Below are 27,856 nucleotides of genomic sequence, written 5' to 3' on the forward strand. Positions count from 1 at the left end.
TGCCAGCATGCAGTCCAAGTGCAGGTGTATCTTCTGTGGATGTGGTACCGGACATTTCGTTCATTCAAGGATGATACGATCTTCAGTCATAGGTGATTTTTTTTTTCTCCGTTAATTTTTAACAAATTTTCTATCCGCTACTCAATTTATTGTAGTGATTGTATTCGTTATTTGCATACAAATGTTGACAACAACATGTTGGTTGCAGTAATTCGGGTACTAAAGTTTTACACCGAGCCAGGAACTAAACATATAGCAGGCAAGCAGCCAGCCTTGTAGATAGGGCTGATGCCAGACTGAAAGCAGAGAGGATATGGAATAAAATAACAAGAAAAAAATTTCTTATCCAGAATGGCACGAAGCTGCTGACATCATCGTTATCCTTCTGCCCTACTCTGTGTGTGAGAGAGAGGGAGGAGAGAGTTATGTTTGCGGGTTAGCTGCTAAAGTTTTCATTTTTATTTAAAATTTATTTCCACAGGATTTATCATTATGGCTGAGCTTGTAACCATAGTCACAGGCCAGATAGTCGGCCAGTCACAGTGCCAGACGTGGTTCTTGCAAGGCGCTACGACCTGCATGCATGATGCCTCCCTCGCTCTCCCCAACGTGCAGTACCTGGCCTCCAACGGCACAAACGGCCAGCCTCCTCAGGAAAACCTCCAAACATACAGAACAAGAGTGTGTGCGTGAGTATCAGTCACTGTCCTGCATTCTGAGGGAGAACAAGAAACAGAAAAACCTTCGTTAAAACATACAAGTTACAACACCTTTATTTTCTATCGTCATGATTACACCGATGGCCCAAAAGAAGTTGACATACTTCATGATGCCAGTGTATTATCATTTCCTGTCATTTCAGAATCAAGAACCAGCTGGATGTGTGTGGACAGACCGTGACTCAGCGGATTGTCAACGCCACGGCCTGTGCCGCCATGACGGAACGCCAGGTGGTCCTGTCGCAGTTCCAGAACATTTTCGGAGGCCTGGATCTCAGTTGTGCCCATCGTAGGTGTTCTCTGTAATATATTGTTTGATACAATTGAGTTCTAAATTTTTTTTTTAACTTGCCATTCAACAGAATAACTTTCTTTAAGCTGAAAAAAATGTTAAACGATCAAAATAATTAATTTAAAAAAAAACCAGTGTTGAAAATTGGCAAAAATACTTTCACACGTAGAGAATGAAATAATTCCTTTTTAACTCCCCAATGTCATTAATTTCCTTCAGCAAGTGTCTTTCGCTGACTTTGACCTCCCCATGAACACTCATTGCAGACAACAAATTAAATCTTTGTTAAAGCAAAGAAATAAATTACATGCCATTATCATCCTAAAAGGTAATGATATTCGCAGAATCAGTAAAGTGGTCATGGTAATGTGTCAACATAGCTTGTCGGTACACGCTGATGGACGAACTGAGGCAGTGTTACTCATTTGCCCACATCCAGCCGAGCATGATGTCCGACATGGCGCTGGTACGTGTCACCCTCCTCGGTCAGAACTACGACCAGGTGTCCAAATTCTGCATGTGAGTTCAACTGTTCGAACTGCTTCTTCTTCTTTGATTGGTTGGATCTCCATGACATACGCTAATAAGATCGCATCGTCCACCCTTTCTGCTTCGACGTAAATAAGGGTTTATCTGTGTGCATTATGAACTTATTATTATGATGGACTGATGACTCGGAACACGTGATTCAGAGCTGGCGAGAGACATGCCCCGTACAGTTTGAGTATGTGCTATGGTTTCTCGGATTTGATCAGGGTGTGAACATAATTATTGCTTTTATTTAGATTTACATTCAAATTTCCTGTGAACAGAATACGTATTTTTTTTTTTTAAAATTTATATTTGGGAAATTAGCCATCGAGCATGTGTAAGACCTGCTTGTGCTCTCACGTTAAGTACTTTGGAACTTCTGTTTTTAGAGCTTGAGAGAAAGAAGGTGTACGTAGGTGTTTTCTTATCAACTTCCAGGTTATACACATTTTCTTTCTCCTGAAGCAGTTTTCTTTATTATTGCAGGACCCGCCAGTCCCTCCTTCAGTGTTTACGACAAAAGATTCTCCTGTGTCCCGACTCGCCCCGCGTCCTCGCACAAAATAGCCTCGACCTCACAAGCTTTGAGCGGGGCCTCGACTTCATGTGTGGGAATATCGGAGGTACAAATTATCAGAATGAGAATAAAAATAATAATCTGTTAAACAATAATTTGAGTTCGGCTAACGCAAACTCGCGCATACCTGTGTATTTTTGTCGGAGTTCAGAGATAAAACGCTGTAAAACTTTCTGTCTCGCAGTGTACTTGACTGGAATGGGCTGTTTCCAAAACCCTATACCGGAAGTAAGGATGTGCTTCCAGACTATGGATCGTAAAATGCAGAGTCTGCGCCTCGTGTCGCCTCAACCGACTGCTGATCAAATCTCTCTTGCCCAGTTCTGTAGGTAAGTAGCAGCCTCTCTCCTCGCCCTCCACCTCTTGCCATCTTTCTCTCTCTCCGTGTGGGGGTATTGGAGGTTTCTAACTCTTACAAGCCAACGATATTTCCTTCCAAGCTAAAAACAAAGCAAAAATAAAAGAAAGAAAGAAAGAAAGAAAGCAAAAACAAAAGAAAAAAGTATAACACCCTCGTTCCCAACAAATCTTTCCATGTCTGATAAAGTCGGAATCAAACTAATATCGATTTTGCAAGCGAAAAAAATTATTTACATTTTTATTCTCTTGACCTTTGATCTACAAAGTGCAATTGTAAACTCATGCATGACCATTTGTGTACGTGTGTGTGTGTGTGATTTATACTTGTCTCCTGATTGTCCGAAGCATTCGACTGGAGCAGATCGAGTGTGAGATGGGAGCGTGGGCGCGCCACCAGTACCAGACGTGCTCGCGGGTGGTGACCGGCCTGAGGAACGAGCTCGAGTGCCAGCTACTCCCAGACCACTGCATGTCCACCTACCCGCACCTTGCACCCGACCTCTGCAACCCACTCAACTATTTCGCTCAGGAAAGGGTGCGTCTCAACGTCGCCACCACAGGCCACAGTGCTTCCATCTTTTTCACCGTTCTTCTTCTTGGAGCATCATGCTTGAATCGTTACTAAAAATACAGTAGCTTCTATTTTCACTTACTTTTCATCCTTAAAAGTATTTATTTATTAGGAAAGACGGTACTACTTGATAGTCATGGTCTCTAACACCTCACTACTCTATGAGCTGTTCAAATCTCACAGCAATTCGAAAAAAAAAAACCACCATTAGTTTCACTTTTTCAGTGCCATTTTCATGGTCACAGAGTTGTTTCTTTAGCTCGCTATTATGTGTACAAATAATTTAATTAATTTAATGTCGATTTTGTGTCACATTCCCATTAAGCTGCAGCAAGTCGAGAAAGTTGTCTGCAGGTCATGAACCATCAATAACCCTCGAAGCAAAAGAATTGCTGTTGTCGCTGTTAATGATTATGATTGTTCTTGTTGTTGGTGATAATAATGATGCCTCTTACCTACCGAAACTTATGAGTATCGGCCTCGGTACAATACAGGCTAACACTATCTTCTACTTCAGGAGGGCTTGTGATTTGTTTACAGAAATATTGGGTCGTAGATGATTCTAAACAGGAATATCAATATTGCCATTTTTTTTAGAATAAAATATTTTGTACATGAACACTGTCATTCTCTTCTGTCACAATAAAGAATTGACTATAGTTTTATTTGTGCTTAATCTACTTTCAAGAGAGTTATGAAATGGCCACCATACGTTAAGGGTGAGGGGAAAGAGAGAGAGAAAGAATAGAGGAGAAAGTAAAAAGCATATATTGGAAAAAGGAAAAAAAAAAAACGGAGAAGAGTAAGAGGTTTTCAACTACATTACATGAGTACCATCAACACAAACAAACTGTTTGTTATGCCTTGTTACTATCAGCCAGTTAATTTTTAAGGGAAAGGCAAGACGAAAGAAGAGCTTGCGATGTGCTGTATTTCTGTTACTGATCGAGTTTAGAAGATAACGTGGACCAACGACGATAACAGTTTTATCGTCTTTGTAACTCAGTGTCCGAAAGGTTCATAACTCTGTCTATCCTGGGAGTGGTAACATCAAAATTGTCTCCCATCTTTACGTTTTCTGCAAGCACACAGTAAACTCGAAAGAAAATAAAACACTTTTTAGAAGTTAGTATAATAAATATATTTTTATTTTCCCTTTCTCTTAGGGAATAAAAATAGTTTATGATTTAAATAAAATTGCAAGAAAGTACCTCTTTCCATAAAAGAAAAGATGGTATAATATGAATAGAGTGCCACATAAAAAACTATTATTAAATGCAAACAATGCAGTGGTCGAACTATTTTAGTGTTCACATATCTTTGCCTATTCATATAGCAAGGTAAAGGTCGTCCCCTAACCCTTTTCTGGTCGTTGGGGAATGAGGTGTTTGGGACCTCACTTTTCTCAAAGCCATCTTTATGTCTGTAAGTCCGTCAATTCTTACAGTGTCCAAATCAGGTGATTTTTTCAATTGATAAATTCAAATTAAATGGTTTTTAGTTGGTGTAGCGATTTGTATTGGGAAATTTGCAGTGCCATACTGAACCTCTCAATTTAACACAAGTTACTTAACCACCAACTATCCGTCTCAACAAGAAAAAAAAAAGGCATCAATGGACAATTCACCAAAACATGTTTTCCAGCACTTACAAGTACAAAATGATTAAGATGTACCATAAGCCCCACTGCTGCATGTTTTAGCAATGCAATAAAAATATTTGTGCAATGCTTACATCTAACAGTATAAAGTGTACGAAAATATTTCATTTATTCAACAACAGCACAGAAAACTGCAACTTTGCAATCTATTTATATATAACTAAGAAATAATGTTAGATAAACATGGCAATATCTGACAAATGAGTTTCCAGTAGCTGTAATATAACGACAAAATGTTTCTACATGCAGTGCTCTATTCAAGCAAAAGGATGAATGTGTAGAGGTTCTTTTCTTTAAAGATAAGAGTAAGAACTAACTTACAACTCTGTATTATAGGACAAATTTTCTAGGGCACAAAAAAAATCTGCTAATGTGACAAATTAAGTCCAAAATCTAAACAGAAAATGAGAATAAAAGAAATATAGATTTCTCACAGTGCTTCAGGTCCTTCTGTGAATAAAACTATGTGAATTAGATTATAATTATCAGAGGTTAGAGTGATCTCTAGCTCTTTCCAGATAAGAGAAGTCTGGTCATTTCACAAAAGATTCTCTAAATTTGTATATCTTATTTCATGTATTATTTCTGAATAAAGAAAATGCTACTAGACTTGTCTAATTTGTCAATATAAGGTGAATCTCTAAACTAATTCATATTATCTATATATATTATTTTATCAGATTATGTAACGGGTCTTGCCCTCTCTATATACATATTGTTTAAAACTTTGTCTTGTCAGCATAAGAGGTCTTATACAGTGGTGCAAAAAACAGACAGGCAAAGAGGGCAGGCACCCCTTCCAAAAAAAATACTGAGGGTACAAGAAAGTACACGTCCTTTGCTATCTGCAAGGAATTTGCCCCCAAAATCTTCTGACACCACTGTTATAATGGCTACTGGGACTGTAAACTGGAAATTGCTTTAGAATGCCATGGAATGTGAAAAGTAAAGTCCTCTTTTCTTTCACTACCTTTTACCTTCTGTGATAAATTATTAGCCAGTGTTTCCAGTCACAGACCCAGCAGATAAACCTCACCTGACTTTATAAGCCAAACCTGAATGCACCAGCCCCTTGCAAAAGCAGGGGAGGGCTGGGTCTAACCTTCCATATGCCACATGCTAGGCTCAGTGAATCATTAACAGTTCGCTACACCTGTGTCCATAAGCTAAGGGGTTCTGTATCTTTTTTCTGAACTTTACCTCTGTGCACAGGTCTTCACACATACACACACACACACGGTAAAAATATAGTTCTCATGCATGTTTATTGACCACATCTGTACCTGTCCGGACAAAGGTGTATTTACTCATAATCTCTCTTAATGAGAAAGGCAGCAACGGTATTAGATGAAAGACTTGATTGAATATCACAGAAGAGTTCTAAGCGACGCATTACTTATTTTACTTTCTTAATGCTATTAATTGGAGGGATATGTTTCAGTTCATAAGTATAAAGACCTGGAGCTATGAGTTTTAATGTCTGATGCAAAATTATGCTTGATAATCCCCAAATTTTGTGCACACCACCCAGGTACACAGGGAGAGTATAGCCAGGATCCGTTCGAAACTGAGTTGATTTGATCTGTCTTTTGTCACACAGGTCTTGGATCCTGCAAGTGAAGACTTCTTCCACCTAAAAGTTAAGCCATTAATTTCATGTTAAAGTTAATATTGTAGAACAGACTAGAATAAACAAAAACAAATTATTGAGTTGAACATGACAGTTTAACTTATTCATCAGAGTAAATGGGAGTATGGCACAACAGGTATACAGTCTTTTAGCTGACACAAGAATCTTTCATGACTACATTCCTATATACTCTCTATGTAAATGCTATTTACGATCAATGATTATTAAACAGGCAAAACAAAATGCATAATTAAGATTAAAAAGTGTTTAAAATAAGTAAGACCTACCGATGTGTTTTATATCTTTTCTGCTTCTATGAGAAGTCAGACCAATTTTAAAAGAGCATTACCAATATTTACATAATAAGCAAAATTATGTTAACTGTGATCTGTAATATGTTTGTGCACATACCTGTGCATGTATAAGTACATATCTGTATATGTGAGAAAAGGGAATACAAGGATAACATAATACAAGGATAAAGGACATAATTATGTGAAAATAATAATACCTCATCCAAATTTATTGTCAGTGTACGAACATCTATTTCCCCACAGAAGGCTAAAACAGGATGGATTACGTTGCTGCCAGCCTGTCAGAAAAAATAAAATACTTGACTATAAATCCATGTACATGAGTTCAACTTATAGCACTTTTTAATGTATTTATCCATAACCAACATTGAAAAAAACATTTTGTTATCTTATGATATCTTATCTTGTATGATATATCTCGTTTTTAGCTATTTCATATTACGTTGAAAGGAGTCTTATAATTATGATCCATAACCAACATTGAAAAAAACATTTTGTTATCTTATTTATATAACTTGTATGATATATCTCGTTTTTAGCTATTTCATATTACTTTGAAAGGAGTCTTATAATTATATTAAAATTTCATACTTTATTGGAAATTGTGGACAACTGTGGACTTTCATCCAAAGTCAATAAGGTACAAAAAGTTTCTTATATCCGTCTAAACAAATGTGCATCTGTTTATACATCCGACCATAGAGGCAACAGGCCTGTGATTACCTTGTTTATTGTTGGCTGCATCACTCCCCAGACATGAAAATATCGTGGATGAATTCCTATCTCTTCAAAAGTCTCCCTCAGTGCTGTGTCAACAACGTTTTTATCCCGTTTATCTACATTGCCACCTGGAAAGCTGAAACCATTTAACATTAACATCATGTTAATCAAAAGGCAATATGTATAAAAATGTATACTTAAAAGCAAATGTGTTCAAAATGAAGATTTTAAAAAAAGTATTATGGGGCTATATTTCAAAATATCTTTGAAAGCATTCCTAGATTTACGTTTATCATGCAATTTATTCATAGTGTTTTTAAAAATCATGTTTGTCTTGTTGCAAATGTTGCTGTTATGAATGACTACGTTTTTTCCGTTTTCCTATTCTTTAAATATATAAGTGAAATGTCAAAACTGAGGAAATTTAATCAGCTTATCTTTCCAAAACTTAAACAAAAGGTTGTCAATGTGCATATTTCTTACTTTAATAACTTTAAAAAAAAATTTAATAGTGCAAGAAGCAAGCAAACTCTAACACCCAGATCTTGGAATCTTCCTATTGCTTGTACTCTTCCCTTTAATAAATGAGATGACCTTACTAAATCCATTAATTGTGAGCTTACATTCACCAGTAAATTTATATCCATGCAGTTAATGTGTGTTTATCTTATTCATAGTACTACAAGTGGTTCTGTTGTTGACAGTAATAGTTGGAGTTGTAGGATGACGATGATGATGTTTAAGCTAAACATGATGAGCTCTTTATTTTATTAATACACACACCAATTTAATCTTCCCAACACAAACTCGATAAAAATAACGCCATAAAATAACAAACTTTGTATAAATGAACATATGCTTACGGCAGTAATACATAAGCTTCTATACAGTTCTTACCTCACTTCTCCTCTGTGTTTTCTTACTGAAGAAGACCGAAGAGTAAATACTATGGAAGGTTCTTTGTTCACTGTACATAAGGGTACAAGAACTGCGGAGGATTTTGTATTTTTACGGGGCGGGAATTGCTCTATACTGCGGATCGGTTTCACCGACTTTAGTTTTGACTGCACACGATGCTGATTCCATGTACTGAATATATCTTCCAGTGAAACAGTGTCTTTTTTGTCACTAACACTGCTGGAAAACCTCACACTTTCGTACTGACAGATTCTCTGCCCGTGATGGATGGAAAACTTTGCTCTGCTACAAGGCTCGCTTGCGTTGTCCCTGATGACGACATCTTGTTTGTCCTTGGTCAGACCTAACGGAACGTTTCCTCCAGAAGTTTGAAAATAGCGTTTACTAGGACTTTTAAAAAAAGGACATTTGGCCTCTTGTTGTAAAATCACCGACCGTCCAAAGAAGCATGAAGCATACAGTCGGGTAAAGTTCATGACTGATTATTTAGTTTCTGAAATGAAGCAAAAGAAACTAATTCAACTGTCGACAGTCCGCTGGTACCGGATGACATATCCTTCTCACCTTCTAACAACATACTAGTTAGGGAAGATCATTTAAGTTGATTGACAAGCAGTTTCCTAAATGATGTTACTTACTGTTTGTAATTAAACTTACATAAGGAATTATGGGCATGTCCAGAGTGGGTCTGCAGTGATGTTTTCACATCATTCTGGGGAAAGTTGCAGACGACATGGGCAAAGGTGACTACAGGGGAAGCTACTCTTAAGAATTCAATTAATGGGAGGCAATCGTAATTTATTGTTGTGCAATATGCTGTTGAGTAGCTTCTCTTCATTCACTATCATTGCAGATCCTCCATTTGATGGAAAAGAACTGTTAATAGACATAATTGTTGAAAAGCCCATACGAATTTCATTAATATAATTCATGCTGTATTTTTAGTAGCCTTAATCGTTTGTTCAGAAATACACTCTAGAGCTGGAGGTACTATGACGTTTGACGACTGGTGAGACTAAAACTCATTCGTTGTCTGCTCTATTCAAGAATGGATATCTGCAATCTATGAAAAAGAAAAGACACTTCCTGAATCAGAAAGGCTTCCAGTAAGACAGTTCTAGTCCATGCCAACGCTGTTATAAGGGAAATGAGAGAGAGGAGGATGAGACTAAAAACCATGTATATAACCCTTGAATATTGAATTATAATTCTTCTCAGTGCAAGGAAAAACAAATATAGGGCAAATATATTGGGTGATGGAAATTATTATATATGTTTTTATTAGTTTTGACTGTACACATTTTATAGCAAATAAGCTATTTCTTAAGACAGTCATTTTTATTTTAAGATAGCCGAAAGGAGAATTAATTTTTTTCTTGCCAAACTTTGAAAAAAAAATAGCTTAAATGGATAAAATGAGAAAATATTTTGACTTTAATGCGAAAGTTGGAGAAACAGGTAGTAGATCTGTCTTTGATCCTTTTTATTTATTTATTGTCAAAAAATTTGCTTTTGTAATAATTGTACTTAATATATTATATGTTCAAGCTTGTGCATATAACATTTTTAGTGAAGGTGTAAAACATACTACATATAGTCTATATTCAATTGTTTGTGTCTTGTTATGGACCCTAAAGGTCAATGGTGATCCTTTCGTTGGCTTTGAAAGTGATCACTAAAATTTGCATTCTGTGTGGATTGTGTTATTCAGAACAAAAGAGTTCAAATATCACTTGGATTTAGCTCATACACAACACGCCCTACACTATGTTTTTCTGTGCGCTTGTCTGCTTGTGTGTTGTTATGGAGTTCACGTGATACAGGATTGACGCAAAGTGCACTCCACTCTACTGAGTGTGCAAGGTTCTCAAACCATACACCAGAATTTTAAATAATAAGTAAGAAAATATATCATGCACATAACAGTTGAAATATATTTAAGTGGCTATCAAGAAAAAGCTGTTCAACATATATGTCTCAGAAAAATTTTATTTAGCAACGGAAGTTATACAAGTATGTGCAATTTTTACTCCCTTCAATGTTGGACATCATATCCTTTAAACTGTCTTCAAAGCAGCCCAATGAAAAAGTCACTCTTAATTACTTCAATTACAATTGTTAGCAACACAAGAGATCGTTTGAGAGATAACATTTGATCAAGTATACAAAGGGCAAACAAGCTATCATTTAACAAGCTATTTATAAGCTAAGAAATAGTCAGAACTCCAGAGGCAAGGGAAGACATAATAATGCGAAACTCTATAAAGATATGTACATGCAGATGCAAGCAAAAGTATGCGATAGTGAAGATCTTAAAGTAGGAGGACCTTCTGTAAAGCCAAAAAGAAGTCTTCATAATCTTTTACATTGTCCATGGATTTGAATACATATTTGTTTAGAGTATCACATGAAGTTTTGACTGTCATAACATTTTTAATAACTCAATAAACCATATTAGTTTATTTAGCTCAAGTGGCAATGCAATGTTACAGAGAATTAGCATGACATGAATCAAAAGTAGCATTCATCATCATTACAAAGCCATAGAAAGCACAGTGAATCAGACCCATCATAGCCTGGAGAAAATTCAAGTATCCAAAGAAGAATGTAGTCGTATGTTGTAAAAGTAAATGGTCAATAAGTCAAAATACCTGTTGTCTTCAATCTTCCCGTTTCTGCGCCAAGAATTTTAGGTTTCTATTTACTACACCTAAAGGTGTTCCAGTTCATAGCATACATTCTCAAAGGAAACAGTACCTTGAGAATGGATGAAGCCATGCTGTTTGTTTAATTTCTTGCAAAAACATGCACAGTTGACAATTGACACAATTTTTATTGTTAGATAGTATTCATTGAGCTATCATTAACATTCAATCAATTGCAAATCATTTTGAGAAGTGTTACACGTAGTAAAGGTCCAGGTCAAAGTCGCTTAACGAAAGAAGTTCAGTATCCATGTTTGGTAAATTTCAAAGAACAAGATTATTACTTACACAAAAACTTGTTATTTGTAATAGTGTGCGTTGGTCCTGAAGCACGAAGTTTCAAACACATCTAGAAAGGAGTTCTTTGGAGAGGATTTATTTACACACCCCGAGAAATACAGCGACAATTATCAAGGCAGTAACCGCTTAGAAAGTCTGCAAGTCATCACAATAAAAGGTTTTCAATTTGAATAATGTGTGGGTGGCAGGTGAGGGGATTAAAATGGTAGCACAGGATCATTTTGTCAAATGAAAGTTGTCAAGAGGCTCTACAGACACATACCAACAGCATAAAAGACTTCAACAAATCAACAAATTTTAAAAAGATAATTTTGTTAGTGGCTGCAAGCTTTGTATGCACAAATGTTATGGAGGAAAACTTATATCAACTTATCCCCTTAGGTTTTTTAAATGGATTTATAATCGGCACAAAAACAATTTGACAAATTCTTAAAAGTGACTGTGTACCCTCTGATTGTCGGTCTGTCTTTCTGTCTATTGGACTCTGGCTCTCTCTGGCCCATTATGTCTCTGTCTCTCTCTCTCCCGCATAATCTTCAATTTTGTTGCTGCGGTATGCTTTCCATCACGACAAAACGACAAATCCTGAGGGAACATGTCACCCCCAATATCTATCTTCCGACAGTCAAGTCTTATTTCCTCACAGCTCATCATTCTTCTTCCGGTCAGACCTTTTGCTCAGTATGCTGCTTGACAAGCTTCCGTGTATAAATTAATTTCTTTTTTTTTTTTTTCCTAATGCATGCGTCTTCACTGACTGAGACTAAATCTCGTTTGAAAGGACACATTCTAAGCCGAGATGTAATTTTGGTGTCGGAAACATCGTGGTGATGAAATCAGAAGGTCCCGAAAGTTTTTGTCGCTGGTAATGTGCTTGACATAAGGCCATGGCAGATAGGTGGTGAGAGCTATCTTCGCCGTCTAAATTCCTTTACGTCATAGCAGGATACCCAATTTCTCTCCGGGGTGCAGTGGCTCAGGAAACAGACCCTCTTACATGTAAGTCAGTAGCTTGTCCTTAATGTCTGCACCGGTGAACGTGCTCTTCCTTAGAATATGTCGTTGCTTTTTTCATCGAATTTCAACATCTTCACATGTCCTACCAGGACTCGTTCTCTCGGCATCACATTCCCACATATGTGCTTCCAAGCTACCCATGTGACCATAACAGAAATCTTGGCCAAACATAGATATACATTCAGAATTTTAAAAATGTGTTAAGAGTGCATTTTCTTTAACAAGTTTAAAAAAAAAAAACCTTAAATCGCAAAAAGACAAGAGTTTTAATTTTTCTTTCATCGCTAGTATAATAATGTAAATGACGTGTTTCGTATTTGAAATATAATTAATGTTACACAAACATTTATGCTAAGCAGAAACAGGTTTATCAGGCGAGAAACTAAACCTTAAGGCATGTATTTCTCTGTGTATATCCATAGTATGGATAGCAGGGATTTTTTCCATTAATCTTCAAAGAAATGAGGCTCCGACATTTGTCAATCTCGTTGACCAAGTCTACTTCCATGTCTCAGCTCTCACGTTGCCATGGATGTCGTGCACTTCCAGGGTGATGTTCACAGTGTACATACTTGGAGACTGAGCAGAGAATAATGAAGGTCTTACACCTTAAACTGCATTTAAGCACATTTACTTTTATTACAATCGAATGTGAACACCTTGTCAAAATCTACACGAAGACAAACCAGTCCTAATGACTAGACACTGGATCGCCAATGATACCACTTACAGTAATTGTGGTTGATAACGACAAAAATATTTAAGACTGACAAGTATTCTTATGCTCAGTTGGGTAAAATATACAAGAAAACTTCTTGACATCTCACTGTTCACTTTGAAAAAAAAAGGATTGTCCTATATGAAGCCTCATTGTATGTTTTGCAGTAAGGAAATTAAGGTCTTTTGTGAAACCGCTCTGCTCGCTTTGTAATAAAGAAGACCAGGAAGGTCTCACAGGTAATCTCACTGTCTAAATGTCTCAGAAATGAATTAGTCCCTCACCCCTTACAAGCCACGTTTATTTAATATCATTATTATTCCAATCTTGTATTGACCTTTCTCGAAAGGAGAACTATATAACCCGATTATTTATCGTAAATGCTGGTGACGACATGAGACACAATATCTAACCGTATGAACCTGACCCTTAATTTCCAAGAAAAGACTTAATTAGAGGGCCATCACATGCTTCCAATCTTGTTCTCGTCTTAAATGCACAGATGGTGAAAGGCCAAAAGCATTAGAGAAAATTTAATCTCTCCCTCCCCGTTCACCCCTCCATCACTTCTGTGATTCTTTCTTTTCTTGGCAATCCTCCAGAGCAAAGCATAATTGACAGCACAAGAAGTTCGGACAACAATGAAGCTAGATAATAAAAAAAAGACAAAATTTAAATTAAAACTGTGTAAAAACCCGTTCTCGTGGAAAAGAACCTCGACTTTAGGTTTGTTTCCTTCAACTTAGCGATTCTGCAGCATCAGGAAGCAATTTTGCGACATCGGTCTGCTGCTGACAGCAAGACAACATTCACTAAGTAATTAATTTATAGCATGGAGGCCAGCTTAATCTTTTCCTTTTATTACTTTTATTATTTGGTCTCTCTCTCTCCCAACCTAATATATGTTCGTTTCTTCCTTATCGTCTCGAATGGTGTCAATCTTTCTGCCTTTTGTTTATTTTCTCGTCTGTCTTTCTCGCAATCTCTCCATACCTTCTTCTTTGTGTCTTACATCGAATGCGCACGTGTATTGTTATATCCTTCATGTATTCCATTGTGGCTACTCAGTTCCTGCAACTATCCCCTCCTCGCTAGCCTCATAAAGAAACTAAGGTTTGCCTCTCTGCTCTGTCACATCTGCTCTCACTCAGGCTAAAAACTCCTCGGCCTTCGTCTCTCATTATTGGCTTCCTCCTCGCGCCGTAAAATGTGCGCTCTCCCCCGTTTTTGCTTGTTTCTGCTGCCATTTTGGCCGGCGTCCGCCGGAATTTTAAAAACATTACTCCATTGGAAGGAAAATGGCTGCGCCATAAATTCCTGCATGTTGCCTGCGGACGACGCTAAGTACTGTCCATGTTCTTCGAGTAAACGACTTTTCGCGGAGCAGACGACATTTAAAAATGACGTGTACGATAATATAGGAAAAAACAAAAACACAAAAACAAAACAAAAACAATGTCCTACAGGAAAAAACAAAACAAATACAAACAAACAAACAAAAAAAAAAACAGAACAAAACAGACAAACAAAAAAGAGATTTAAACAAATAAAAAGTTGGCAAGGAGTCACAGAGAAGATAAGGTAATGATTATTGACGACCAGGGGGAAAAATCGGCTCAGAGAATGGAAAACGGTCGAACCCTACTTCATGAAACCATCGTATTTTCTTACTAACGATCCCGACTGGCGATTACTCTTGCATCCCTGTGATGACTGAGGATCTGACCTACGCCCATAGAACACTGGAACTTTGAAAAGACAACTCATGATCAAGCCATGCGCGAAGGGGAGATAACATCTACATCAGCGGCAACTGATAAAAGTTATATAACAATTAGAAATAATGCATCCTGGGATACGGTGAACTAATGAGTGTGTGAGGGGTGGGTGTGGGGTGCAATGTGTTGCATGTCGAGATAAAGATATTGAATGTATTGTTCTTGTAGCAAATCACTACAAACTTTAAAAAAAATAGCTTTAATATGAGCCTTCACTGTGTCTTATAAACATCGGCAGTATCCAAGAAAATATAGATAATAAAGAAAAATCACAGTCGAAAAATGAATAATACATTGAAAACTTAAATAAGCACGAACAAAGCACAGCATCAACAAGATGACAATTCACAGCCAAACAATAGTGTGTGGAACGATTCAAGAACACGAATCCCAGTCCAGTTATAATGCACACAGATGAAATCACCCAGTGAGAGTGAAAATGCATGTCCAAACGGAAAATGGGCAAATAAATGAGAATACAAATTTGTGCACACATATTGTGCACACTGGCAGAGATATTGTCTGTGTGTAGAAAAGTACATAAGACAGGAAACAGTTAAAGTGTACGTTGCTGACACGGAAATTCAGAATAAAAAACAGTAGAAAAATGAAGAAAACAAACAATTGGTTCCGAGATGACAAACGCTTAAAAACGTAGTGAAGTGCTGAAGATGACATGGATATGACTGTATAGTCTACAAACAAGAAAATAAGCTGGCACAACATTAAAACAATCATTAAAACAGAGAAACAAAAGTGCTGATGTTACACTACACTCGATGAACATCAACGGGCAACGCCAGAAAGAAGTAGGATGGAGAGAAAGTTGGAGCACATACACACAGCACAATACATTAAAGGTCAGGGTTACTTTACGACCTGCAGAGGAAAAAAAAGACTGTTGATCCAGGCACAAAGAATGAACAAGATTGAACATCTCGAGTATGTAAATGAACGTGAACCAGATTCAATAAACGATGGCATAAACAAATTTATCTCTCGTCTAGTTCCAGTCAACTCTTTTGCTCCCGGCAAAGATGTATATTCCACGTGGTGCTGTCATATGGCAGGGCAGCGAAAATACAAATACTGTAACATTTCTTTTCCGTTTGTGTGAATAGTGATCCATAGTTTCACCACCTTTTATGGTTTGTGAATAGCTATCCAGAGTTGAACTATCTGTCAGTCGCCAGTCACACCACAAGCAAGGAGTGTCCATCTCAGATTAACCACAGATAGATCGCTTGTTGAATTGTTTACGGTGATCAAGTACACAATTTGTATTTCTCATATTGTGATTAGAACGTACACAACGAAGGATAGAGCAAGTTCCGCCAGGGTCACCGGTGTCAGTACCCAGTCATCAAGTCCAAACTTTTACACAGCGAAACAAAACATCCGTCAAGTACGCCATCAGGCATCTTTCAAGTCATCTGTTAATCTACACGTACAACGTTTCTTTAACGATTATTCTTAAAAGTATTTTCCCAAACACTGTGAAAATGACTTCCAGCACAAACCTTCTGAAAAGTCTTGCTTTCAGTGGTATTCTATCTTGAAATTGAATGTTTTGTGTTGTCTTCTTTTGCTCCCTGGTTCTTCCAGTCCTCTTATCTCACGATCGACTCTTGCAACCAAAAATTTTTCTCAGGTGCTCCTTGAAGATGACGTTCATAAACGCGTAGATGAAAGGGTTGGCGACGTTGTAGGTGAAGTAGAGATAGAAGACCATCAGCTCGTTGGAGATGATGCGGTGCGCCATCAGCCATGCCGGGAGGAAGGCAACCACGAACACGAGAGTCACGGTGAAGAGCATCAGGGCGGTCCTGGCGTTCGCCGCTCGTGTCTCCTCCCGCAACCGGTCGGCGTCATACTGGTGCGTCTGACGCACGCTAACGGCCGAGCTGGTGGCGCCACTTCCGCGGCTCTGGTTGCTCTTTATGGAGGCGCTCTTGGACCGGAAGCGCTGCCAACGCTTCTTCCGACCACTGCTATCGCTTGGCGCTGTGGATCGACGGCTCTCGCTATCCATGGTCGAGTTGTGTGGGCTGTCTGTCGTGGACCGTAGGTTCGACTCCATTGTCTGGCGCCGACTGACCTCCGCATTGCCACTCGAGCGCGTGGTCTCCATGGTGCTTCTTCGCGAACTACTGCTGCTTGAAGACTTCCTTCTCTTGTCGGGTGGCAGCCGTTGGTGACTCACGTCCGGAGACGAGACTAAGTAAACGTCAGGCGATTTGCAGAGATGCGGCGACAAGAGAACCTGCTGTTTGGTGTTCGCGGTGATGTACTTCCCCTGCTGAAGACAAAATGACTGGACTGGAGAATCGTTTTCTCCGATGTGAACAATATTATTCTGCGACTCAGAAGATGCGATGCAGGCAGCCGTTAGGGCCGTGTCTGAACATGTCAAGGTACCTTCAAAGTTGTAGCGAGACACCGAGGGGAGGACAGCGGGTTCATCTTCGTGCTCCGAGTCAGGGGGGAGCAGGGGCAGGTGGGAATCTTCTTGGTCTGGCTCCTCAAACCTCGCACGGCGCTCTTGAGTCCCTGCCCGAAGATCAGAGAGAATATCCTTCTCCGTATCTCGAGCGTAGAGAGGCGTGGCCCTGACAAGGGGTTAGTGACAGTTGCTACTATTGGACAACCGTTGCACTGCAGCAGTGGTGACTCGCAACTGTCTCCATAGTCGTGCGTGTCCAAAAGGTTTTCACTGCTCGGCAGATACTTCAGTGATGCAAACTTCGGCGGAATCGATGCCTCGGTGCTTGCGACTCTGGTCCAGCTGATTCTCGGTCTTCAGGGAAGGATATGCAGTCGTCGCCGATGGAAGTCTCGAGGTACCGGCGGATGTTAATGTCTCGAAATGACTCGCGAGACGTTGAGTGGCTTCGCGACGGTAGTCCGTTCCTGATCAGACAGGCTGGTGAGCTTTGCGATTCACCCAGTCTGGGCGCCGATCTTTGCTGCTTGGCCACGAGGGAAAGTTCCCCGGACCACGAGCTGCCGTACGCGATGTCCCGATGATCAGCCTCGTTGTTGATCAGCTTCACTTCATCCAGTTCGTTTCTGTCGCTGTCTTCTCTCCCTTTCCTCATCTGCTGGGGCGAAGGAGTTCCGACGTCGTCGGCGAGGTGGAGTGGGGCATCGCTTGTCCAACTCTCCTACCCCAACAGATCGACGACGCTCTTCAGGGGTGAACTTGTACCTGTGTCCAGGTGAGTCTTGGTCTAGGACAGGTGAGTATTGCTCTTTGAGCGTCTTCATCTCTATGGCAACCTCCCCATTAGAAACGGGGCCGCCACCATTCTTGCTCGACGAGCTGGTCATGATGTGTATGACATCATTTCGCAGTAGGGGAAGCCCGTTCGCTTCCCCGGATGTACTAGGCTTTGAGAACTTTTTCGCGGTCGTGTCGCTTTGGGTAAGATCGTCTGATCGAGGTTGCGCGGTGTCAAGTCTGATGAAATCAACTGGTTCTTTGAAGATTTTTCCGACGGTGGGAGGAACAAGCGTGTTTTTGATGGCCTTGACAGGGACAGAGCTCGTGACACAGCCACCAATGTAGACTCCACCAGCGCCCAAACCGTTGTTGAGGCAGTCGTCGTGCCCGTTACCATTTAGAAAGGTGGTACGTGTACCTCCCTCCCCGCAGACATTGTCACCGTTGACGTACGAGCAAAGAATGAGCTTTTGCTGAAGTTTCTTGTTCCTAAAACAAAAATGTTAAAAGCATAAAATAACAGATATGCACTTAACCGTACAAACCGATTTCTAAAGTTTTTATCCCAGTTACATTTATAGCAATAGTTTCGAGTTAAAAGACAATTTTGTGAGAGCTTTAGCAACATTAAAAAAAGTGTCACAGTCAGTGAGACTGACTTGGGTGTCGCCCGTTGCACTCGTCGTCGCCTTCTGACGTGGTTAGCGGACCGTTGGTCAGAGTTGGGTCGTAACTGTCACCCACGTCCCCCGTTCTCTTTGTCCAATGTCTCGTGTTTGGAGAGAAAAAGTTACAATAGCTGAATAGAAGAACATCAACAGAAGGACACGGAATTTTGGAAATCATTTCTGAGGTAATTATACCCAAGAGGTGCAGCCTACATCTGATTTATCAGAGTGAGCTTTCTCGAACAACATTTTGCACTTATGTAGACCTTTAACACCCAAAAGAGACCGTTGGGTTAGACTAATGACATCTCACCGGCGAAGCCCGATGAACCTGTAGATCATGGCGTAGAGAACGCCCACGATGACGAGGCAGACAAAGAAGAGCGCCGTGTAACATTTCTGATAGACTGATAGGAAGTTCCAGTCCAGGAGGATCTCATTAGGCGCGCAGATGCCGATGTACACGATCTCGCACATCCCTCCTTCACGCTGGGTGGAGTTGAACCAGGCAGTCAGATTGTTCTTCTTCACATGATCCCGCAGACGATCTTCTATCATGCTGGTGAGGTCATTGTTGAAGGAGGGATCCTCTCCCAGCTTGGCCCAGTGCAGGTCCCGAATGCTGCTCAGTATCTGAAGACCCTGTAAGCAGAGAGAAGATTCCAGAATGAAGGGTGCCTGTTGAGCTTGTCTCCCTTTTCTTTTTAAGGAACATCATCGTAAAAATTCAAGTTCACAAAATTATGTCCTCATCACAAAAATAATATGAAGTGTGAAATGAAACACATTAGTAATCACACATGATGTGTTATCGATGAACAGCAATTACATGTAATGTGAATTACAACTCTCTTACAATTCACTTGAGAAAGTCACAGGATCCCTTCTTCTCTTGTCCTTCTTTTGCTTAACTCTTTTCTTCTAAACTCTTTGTACATAAGGACAACTATAATTAGTTTTAAGTACTTCTAATGTAATAAAATAAGTTTTTAATGAATAGTTTTAAAGTAACATTTGAATAGTAGGCGAGGTTCGAGAACACAAAACCAAGGGAGACAGCCAGTGAGAGAAAGCAATAAAACTTAGATATTAATATTTAAACGTTGCCTGCTATTCCTTAACAAAGAACACTTTTTTTTCTCAATTTCCATTACACAAAGCACATTTCAAGTGATTTTTAAAATACTTTTTTACAGTTTACTAGACTTTTCGTGTTTTATTTACATGACTTGAAGCTTGGATGAGTCAGGATTTCTTTGAGATATATTACTGTACGCAAACGAGTATGATTATTATTAATACATTTTTTTTCAATTTTAAAAATTGATCTCGTTTAATAATCTTTTCAGGAATATTTTCCACTGTGATCATGTTTACAAGAACAATTTTCGTGTATTTCTAAAGCCCGATTAGTCGAGAACTGCTGCGGGCAAAAAATCTCAAAACACTTCTTATTATTTTCTTTTGCTCCTTCTTCTTCAGACAAAGCACCAGAAGAGCCTTTGCCATTTGTTGCCAAAAAAGTCTGTATGTTCAGAGCCGGAAGACCACCACTACAATCAGCTTTTTTTCTTCCTTTGGTAAGAGTTTTTCTTTTCCTCTGGGATTTTTCCAGAAAGCAAATCAGAGTAATGGAAAGGTTGGGATGTCTGTGAGCTTAAAAAAAAAAAAAAAAAAAACACAAAAAAACACAAACCCTAAAAAAAATAAATAGAGCTTATATCGCAAGCGAGTATATTCGTTTTAGTTGGGCATACAATAAACACAGGATATTTTCACAGGCCCTGAAATATTTAAGTGTGCTTTCTTCTATTCGCACTTAGTCATGTTGACGTGACGTGATGATGATGCACGCGCTGTGTCTTGCAGATGTGTTATACCAGTGCGTGTTTGTTTGTTTTGCTAATATCTGCTCAATAAAGTATAATCATTCGCATATAATGTTTACGACCTTGTTTCTAATAAAGACGTTTCTGAACTAATTAACATTTCTAATAAACACCTGTAGCCTTATCAAAACTTCCCACATTTTGCAATCAGTGGTTCCTGAGCTGACAAAGCACTAAGGCTTCAAATCCATTTTCTCGACTCTCCTCCATCCCTCCAACGGATGCTGTTGGTCATCTCTTCTCACCTTGATACCCTAGCTGCACTGATGGAGCTTGTCCCTGACTTGTCTCTGTACCTCTAGCTTCCCTTATTCACACGTCAGCGCCTGTGTTTATGTCTGTTGGTTGATTAGTGGAGTCCAGGATCAGAGCGCGTGCGGACACTTGGGTCAAGTCTCCGGTGAGTTTCGCAGCGCCATGACCTCTTTCTCTTCGCCGAGGGGCTTGCATTATTTATGTCCTTCTTCTTTCGCTTTGACGTTTATGCTTGCCAAACCCTTATCAAAGCCCGGGTTTTATGGACGTGGAACTCGAACTCAAACAATTTTTCCCTAATAGGAATATTAAGGTTAATTGGCTGCCTACCCTATGTGCCGACAGCCTTGACATAACTTTTTATTCTCGCTGAATATTATCGATGTTAACTGTCGTGAAGATAGAAAATACGGCTGTTATTTCCAAGATTCCTGCTTAAGAAAATCTAATTATTTTGACAGGATTTTGTTTTTCTTTATTTTTTGTCAGATCGTCTGGAACGTAATGATGTATTCAGACGAAGGTTTACAGCAGAATTTTATTTCAGTTTATCGCTGTAAAATGGACGATAGGTGTAGTCAGGAGTAACAGATTAGTTGTAGGAAGGAAATATAAATAAGAGGCTCACGAAAACACAGGTAATCACTTATTTTACCATATCCTTTGTATATGGTATTATGACTATGTCCTGTCTCACTGTTTTTCTCCTTAGTCTATCTTTCTACTGCCTGTGCATCACAACCTTTGTTTCTTTCTGTCTTTCTATCACAATCTCTCAACCTTCCTCTTTCTGTCCGTCTTTATCTCTCTCTCTTCTTTCTCTTGCTCTCTTTGTCGCTCGGTGTAAGCTTGCTAAACATGCTTAACAACTTTTGAAAGACTCAAAGGACGTCTGCAAATATTTCCCGGCGGTCCAGAAGGTCTTTTGCTATTAATTTTACTGCCACCTAAGCCTTCGGGGGATCTTCTTAATAAAAGAGTCTTGCGGCATCCATTAGATACACTAGACAAGTCACTTTCACTGAATTCTAATTAAAATTCTTCAAGCTGTTATATTTTGCCTTTGATGGATCAGTTCTCTTGGCGTCTTCTTGGACTGTAGTCTACTGCTCTCAGGGAAGGGTGTGGTAGAAGGACCCCCCACACACACACACAGCCACTCCAACAAATGCATCAACTACATAATCAGAGCTCACCTCGGTTACATTCCTCCTCATCAGCTCAGACTCGAGTTTTGTGTCCGGTCTGTACACTGGTAAACCCCATAGGCCAGGGATGTCATGATACCCAGCATTGAGGCGAAGAGTGTCAGGCAGGCGATGATGACCTGGTAACACAGGGTAAACATGACACTTAGACAAACAGCACCAGACACGACATGCATCCTGGCAGGTCTGACAGTAAACATGAGACTTGCAATAACCGGAAACCCCCAAGCGAGAGAATTTTTATATAATTTATGATACCAAACAAGAAATGGAAAGAGAGGCAAGAAAATGACAGGAAATTCCGTCGACTGTTTACGTGGATTAAAGAGCGTCAGGCAAATATACACAAACATGCGAGTGTGAAATCATATACAGTATTATGATCATCAAGTAGCAGTAGGAATAGTAGTGGAATGATTTGGTGTTGAAATATCCAAAGTTTATTTTATCATGATTACAGCAGAATTCCATCTGCATAGCGAAAATCTCTGACCATGTAGGGAAGTAACGGAGGTCAAAATAACAATTTCGAAGATGTCATGCAATTTGAAATAGCATAGAAGCCAGTTTTACGAGAAAAGCGAAGAGAAGAGTAAGGTTGGAAAGACGAGACAAGGGAGATAAGAAAAGGGAGACAACTAACTTTCGTTCTCCATGGTGTTATTATCCGTCTCAGCGGGTGGCAGATGCAGAAGTAACGGTCGAAGGCTATGGCCACCATTATGAACGCTGACAAAGGAACTTGGAGGTGATGAGAAACTGATACAGCTTGCACAGCAGGTCGTAGTTGATGTCGTAACGCGTAAACTCGACGAACATCGTGAAGGGGATGATGACAAGGCAGGTGAAGAGGTCAATGAGGGCCAATGTCAGGATGAAGAGCTGCGCAGTAGTCTTGTCGCGCACCCTGCTGAAGACAAACAGCACCAGTCCGTTGCCCACGGTACCCACGACTGTGAAGAGAGACAGCATGGACAGCAGCGCCACCATCTCGCCGTTGACCGGCGTCGTGGAGTTGAGTCCCTCCTCCATCAACTGTCGTTTCTCGCGCTCTATCTCCTCCCTAAGGTGAGCCGAACCTGAGAAAAATGGAAAAAAATACAGTCAATGCGTACAATCTTGTATTTCCCTGAATAATGAAACCCATATCAATAAATAAACCAATCAAATACATTGAAAAAAGTAGATGATCCGTAATCAGTTTTCCTTAAGAAATATGTGTTTACAAATTTTTATTAATTGCGACCAATTTGTAGAAAATTTGTTGAAACTCACAAATAAACACGACATATTAAAAGAGTGTCTTTGCGAATGAGTAGCAAAATACAGGTACACTAAACCTGTTTTGAGAAAACAAAGAGTAAGGCCACCATAGGACTGCAAATAAATAAATAATGGTGGCCGTCTGTATAGTTTGACATACTGTTCTTTCTATATCAAACTGCCACCACACTCACGACACATAATATTCATGCGATCTCTATCTAAACCGAAAGCAGCTCATTTTCCGACACTGACACTTTGCATTAATCAATCTTTCAATGCAGCAAATGAGACTTCAAGATGCAGACAAAAGCTGAATCTTAACAAGAAAATCCGTATCTATGTCCAAGCCTCCATCTCGCACTTGATGTTTTGATACTTTTGAAATTGGAATTCCAGGACATAATCCATTAAGAGCTGACAAGAAAACGGAAAACTGCATTTGGAAAATAGCTAGTTCTTATTTCAAATCCTGAAATAGAAATAAATGCAATCAAAGGTTGAATGAAGCTGCCAATAGCTCTCAGAGATAAACTACAGAGCATTTCATCTGGACAACACTTTGATTGCCAAACTCTGATTCCTTGGCTTTGCTGCTGGACAGAAAGTTAATCCGTGGAGACGATGGGAAGGAGTCGAGAGTTGACTTCGTGCCAAGATAACGATGCACGAGTCCACAAACTTTACTTTATCCTCCTTGAGTCGACTCCACGAGGTTCAACTAAATGAAGCAGGTGGATAGGAACTAGTCTGACCTCCCGCAACAAAGATTTCCCCAAATTACGTGTCAACGATTTCTTCTTCCCTTCTCCTGCCACGACGACTGGTGGAAGGGGTGAGAGGAGGAAATATTCGTCTGGGAGGAAGATTTGATCCAAACTGGTCCAAAATCAGATTTTTTTTTTTCAGCCGGTCAGACTGATTCTCGACTCTCCGTTTCCTCTGACATCGTCGGATCTTTGGAGGTGGATTAGCCATTCCCGCAGGAGTTGAACCTCAAGCAATAATAACCGATGATAACATCGATCGACTCATATCTTACTTTCTCAACAAAATAAAAGCTTTCTTCTCCATCTGTTTTTTTTTCTAACAATCCTCTCTACTCTTTTCTGTATCTCTCATTCCCATCCCTCTCTCCTACTTTAATCCTTGTTTGTGTCTGGGTTTGAATATAATATTTTCTGTGTATGTGCATGTGTCTGTGAAAATATTTTTATGTGTATGTAATATATATCTGGGTATTAATATGTGTTTATCTATACCCGTCTGCATATATCCATTCATACATGTGTAAGCTAATATGTCTAAGGATGCAAAAACATCCAGCGTTATTGTATTATTAAAATACTAAGATAATTAGAGATGAAATGTATTAAAAAGTTGATAGGAGATGACATGAGGACCACTGGGTGTGTATATGTTTGTTGTAACTAGGACATACATTTTTCCCCAGCAGACACACTGTCTTGGAGAGAAGATGAAAGCTATTACGGAATCCTACACGGAAACAAAGCCCAGACAACTCCAGCTGTTAGCGAGAAGACAACCCAGTCAGACCAGTCTGGCCGTTACTTAGTCTCAGAATTACGAAGAATACTTCCCCGTTCAAGGTCTGATCCCAATATCTACTTATTTACAAGATGGAATGGCACCCACCCTATTTGTGTCCAAGCTAGGTTCATCTCAGCAGGCTGCTGCGGATATAAAAGATTTTGGTTATTTATTTCCTAAAACACAAGGCTACCCATTAACAAAGGCTTTGTTAGCTGGAATTTTTACAGTTTTTTCAATTTTCAGTTTGATGTCAAAACACTGGAGTTTAATCACAAAAGAAGAAAGCGTTGGTCTCGGCAGACAGACAGCAGTCCACCTGTACACGTCCATGCATGGACTATATGGGGGTTCCAGCAAATGTCAAAATTTACAAACAACTGCTTAGCAAAGAATTTTTTAAAATTATACATCATGTGTATTTAATGACTTAATTAAGGCATGACTTGCATCAATAGTCCTACGATTCAATAAAGCAGTAAGATCTCAGGATAAAGATGATCGTTACAGCTCGTGTTAGACAACCACTGGCACGTGCTTCAGAAAAGAAAACTTTAAAATGTTTTAGACGACGTTCTTTCTTAATAAACATTAAAAGATTAGAATTTCTGATTATGTTCTACTTGGGACCAGTAAGATTCAACATCAGTCATTTCTAAAGGTCGATTAAATTTGTTTTGTTTTTTGTTTTTTGAGGAATGGTGGGGAGTAAAGGTGTGTGCCCTTGCATACTAATTCAAACTAGATAATTCATGATGAGGGATAACGGGTAACGGTGAGAACGGTGAACAGAGAAACACTCGGAGCACCAACAAACAACGGACAGAGTGAAGGAGAGGCAGGATGGAAACGATTGCAATTTACAGCAAAACCTGTCGGACTGAGTGAATCTCATGAAAGGTTAACCCAAGCTTGCCAAGGCATGAAACTCTGCCCCGTGCCCATTATGAGCTGCCACTAAATGTTTCCCGGAGGAAGCGATAAATAAACCTGCTAAACTGTGCGAAAGAGAAATCCGTCACTTGAGACTTCAACGAGAACCTAAAAAAAATATTTTAGAGGCACAGAGAGTTCGGGTCAAGCCTCGTGCTTTCCGTCATTAAAATTCGGCAGAAAAGCTTTCATTAAATCTGCTAGAGGTTACTGACATGTCTTGAGAAAAGAAAGGATAAACATTATGGAGCTGCACCGCATCTTATTCCCCACTCTTCGCATCCTCCTACTCAACTCTCACGAACACACGCCTAAACGTGTCATTACAGCTCCATTAAAGTGAAACCCTACAACGAATAATATCAAAATTTAAGAAGAACGAAAGCAGAACACTCCAGCAAGTCTTCCTCCTGATAACTGTCCACACTCTGAAGACAACAGTCGGAATATAAATCAGAAATACCCACACATACGTGGCTTCCATAATCATTTCACGATATTTTGTTTATCGCCAAAATACATGAACTTTCAAAATTCTAGGTCCCTTACTGAACTGGTACAACTGTAATAAAATCAGTCGAGCCAGCAACTAAGGTAGCTTGCCATGTAAACAGATGCCACATGCAGAGAAAAAGTAGCATACCCGAGACGAGACCTGAACCCAGGGCAGCCAATCCTTATTGTATTGCTGCTCCACGGAACCCGTGTTGTCAATAGAGAGTTGTCTTAGGTAAAATGTTTAAAAAAAAATCTAGAAACACAGACTGAATGTATTCAATTTAAAGAAAGAAAGAGAGAAAGACAGAGGTAGACACAAGTTTTCTTCCATCAAAGTGTACAGACAATGGCAAAGCCGCAGGACCGCTCGTCCACAAGGACAAGAAGATACCAAATTCCTTCAAGCAAGATAAGCTCTGCCTCTGTTCGTGTTTTGAAAGTATTTGCGCAAACAAGTCACAAGAAAATAACAAAACTTTACTAGAAACGAATTCTACAACCGGCTGCTTTTTGAGGACAAAAATGGAAGAAATAGGAGACAGGACCTTGAACCCTTTTATTCCCAAGAAGGATCAGCCGCTTTATCTTCTTTTCTTGCCTTAGCTTTTGTGCACTCAATGATTCTAAACTTGTTTAACGCTTACTTGGTTTTGTGCAGTTGTTTCTTTTTTAGTTTTTTTGTTTGTTTGTTTGTTTGTTTGTTTGTTTGTTTGTTTGTTTGTCTGTTTGTTTAAGTGGCCCCGTGGATGGATGGGTATTTGCCTGAGAGCGAGTGAAAGTTCACAGTTAAAACTTTACGGTGGGCTTAAAATATACATGCTTTAGTTACATACAATACATTTCATTACAATCTTAACTCCTGATATTTTAAGATGCTATTCACAATTCTTTTTTTCCCCTTTAGCATTTCTATATCGTTTCCCATCGATTAAGCACAATATCAAATCTCAATTCAAACAAAGAGAGAAGACAGAAGATGGAGGAATTTAAACATGCACCAGCCACCTGATCCTGAGATACATTTCTTTGCAAACAACACAGTTAATAGACTAAAACATACAAAGGACAGCAAGAAGCTCAGTAATTAGATGGCAAGGTTTTGTGTTGCAGAAGACGATTTCAGGAGTCGTTTGACACGAACACAATGCGCTTGTGCAGGAATTCAAGAGTTAAATGATGTTGGGTACTTACAAATCTTGTTCACTTTAAAAAAAAAAAGAATTGAACTCAGAATTGGTAATAAATAATAAGCATACAAAAGCAAAATAATGAGCTATTCTCTCTTGACTTCTGACTTCCTCACAGACATGAAGAAAAGCCAGGACAAGATCGTTGGATTAGAAACTGAATTTATGGTTGAGAGATGCGTGCTTTGCTTCTGAAATGTAAACCACAAAGCTTAGGCCTGAATTATCAGCAAAATTATTGCTTTCTTATTTATTTATTTTTTTTCGTTTTAAAACATTTTTTTCCTTTTGTTGGTTTTTTTAATATTTAATTCCTGGTTGCATGACAGCTATGCACTTTGTGATATTGTGTTGTACCAAATACAGAGTAT

At 39.2% G+C, this 27,856-nt stretch overlaps 3 protein-coding genes and 1 long non-coding RNA gene across 4 annotated transcripts in view; 1 reads left to right on the plus strand and 3 right to left on the minus strand.

Moving 5' to 3' along the window:
- LOC112557525 lies at positions 1–3,217 on the plus strand. The gene is made up of 7 exons (XM_025227439.1): positions 1–92; positions 482–689; positions 863–1,008; positions 1,392–1,530; positions 2,029–2,165; positions 2,304–2,448; positions 2,825–3,217. Exons 1-7 carry the CDS (start codon positions 8–10, stop codon positions 3,102–3,104), a joined length of 1,140 nt encoding a protein of 379 aa, XP_025083224.1. The 5' UTR covers positions 1–7; the 3' UTR covers positions 3,105–3,217.
- Positions 3,218–5,956: 2,739 nt separating this feature from the next.
- LOC112557526 (nucleoside diphosphate-linked moiety X motif 8-like) lies at positions 5,957–9,076 on the minus strand. Its single transcript, XM_025227441.1, has 5 exons — positions 8,950–9,076; positions 8,272–8,785; positions 7,378–7,510; positions 6,852–6,932; positions 5,957–6,343 (listed from the first exon to the last, which is right to left on the minus strand). Exons 2-5 carry the CDS (start codon positions 8,766–8,768, stop codon positions 6,107–6,109), a joined length of 948 nt encoding a protein of 315 aa, XP_025083226.1. The 5' UTR covers positions 8,769–8,785; positions 8,950–9,076; the 3' UTR covers positions 5,957–6,106.
- A 1,189-nt stretch (positions 9,077–10,265) lies between these two features.
- On the minus strand, positions 10,266–14,544 carry LOC112557528. The gene is made up of 2 exons (XR_003097966.1): positions 11,745–14,544; positions 10,266–11,432 (listed from the first exon to the last, which is right to left on the minus strand). It is a non-coding gene; the product is annotated as an uncharacterized LOC112557528 (long non-coding RNA).
- Positions 14,545–15,482: 938 nt separating this feature from the next.
- LOC112557758 overlaps positions 15,483–27,856 on the minus strand; it is a 28,402-nt gene continuing 16,028 nt past the window's right edge. The window contains 6 exon segments of the mRNA XM_025227785.1: positions 15,483–17,427; positions 17,871–18,522; positions 19,015–19,343; positions 22,042–22,172; positions 22,690–22,797; positions 22,800–23,132. Coding sequence (XP_025083570.1) covers positions 16,426–17,427; positions 17,871–18,522; positions 19,015–19,343; positions 22,042–22,172; positions 22,690–22,797; positions 22,800–23,132 — 2,555 coding nt within the window. The 3' untranslated portion in view covers positions 15,483–16,425.

This window comes from Pomacea canaliculata, linkage group LG2 (assembly GCF_003073045.1).
Source record: "Pomacea canaliculata isolate SZHN2017 linkage group LG2, ASM307304v1, whole genome shotgun sequence".
NCBI lineage: Eukaryota > Metazoa > Mollusca > Gastropoda > Architaenioglossa > Ampullariidae > Pomacea > Pomacea canaliculata.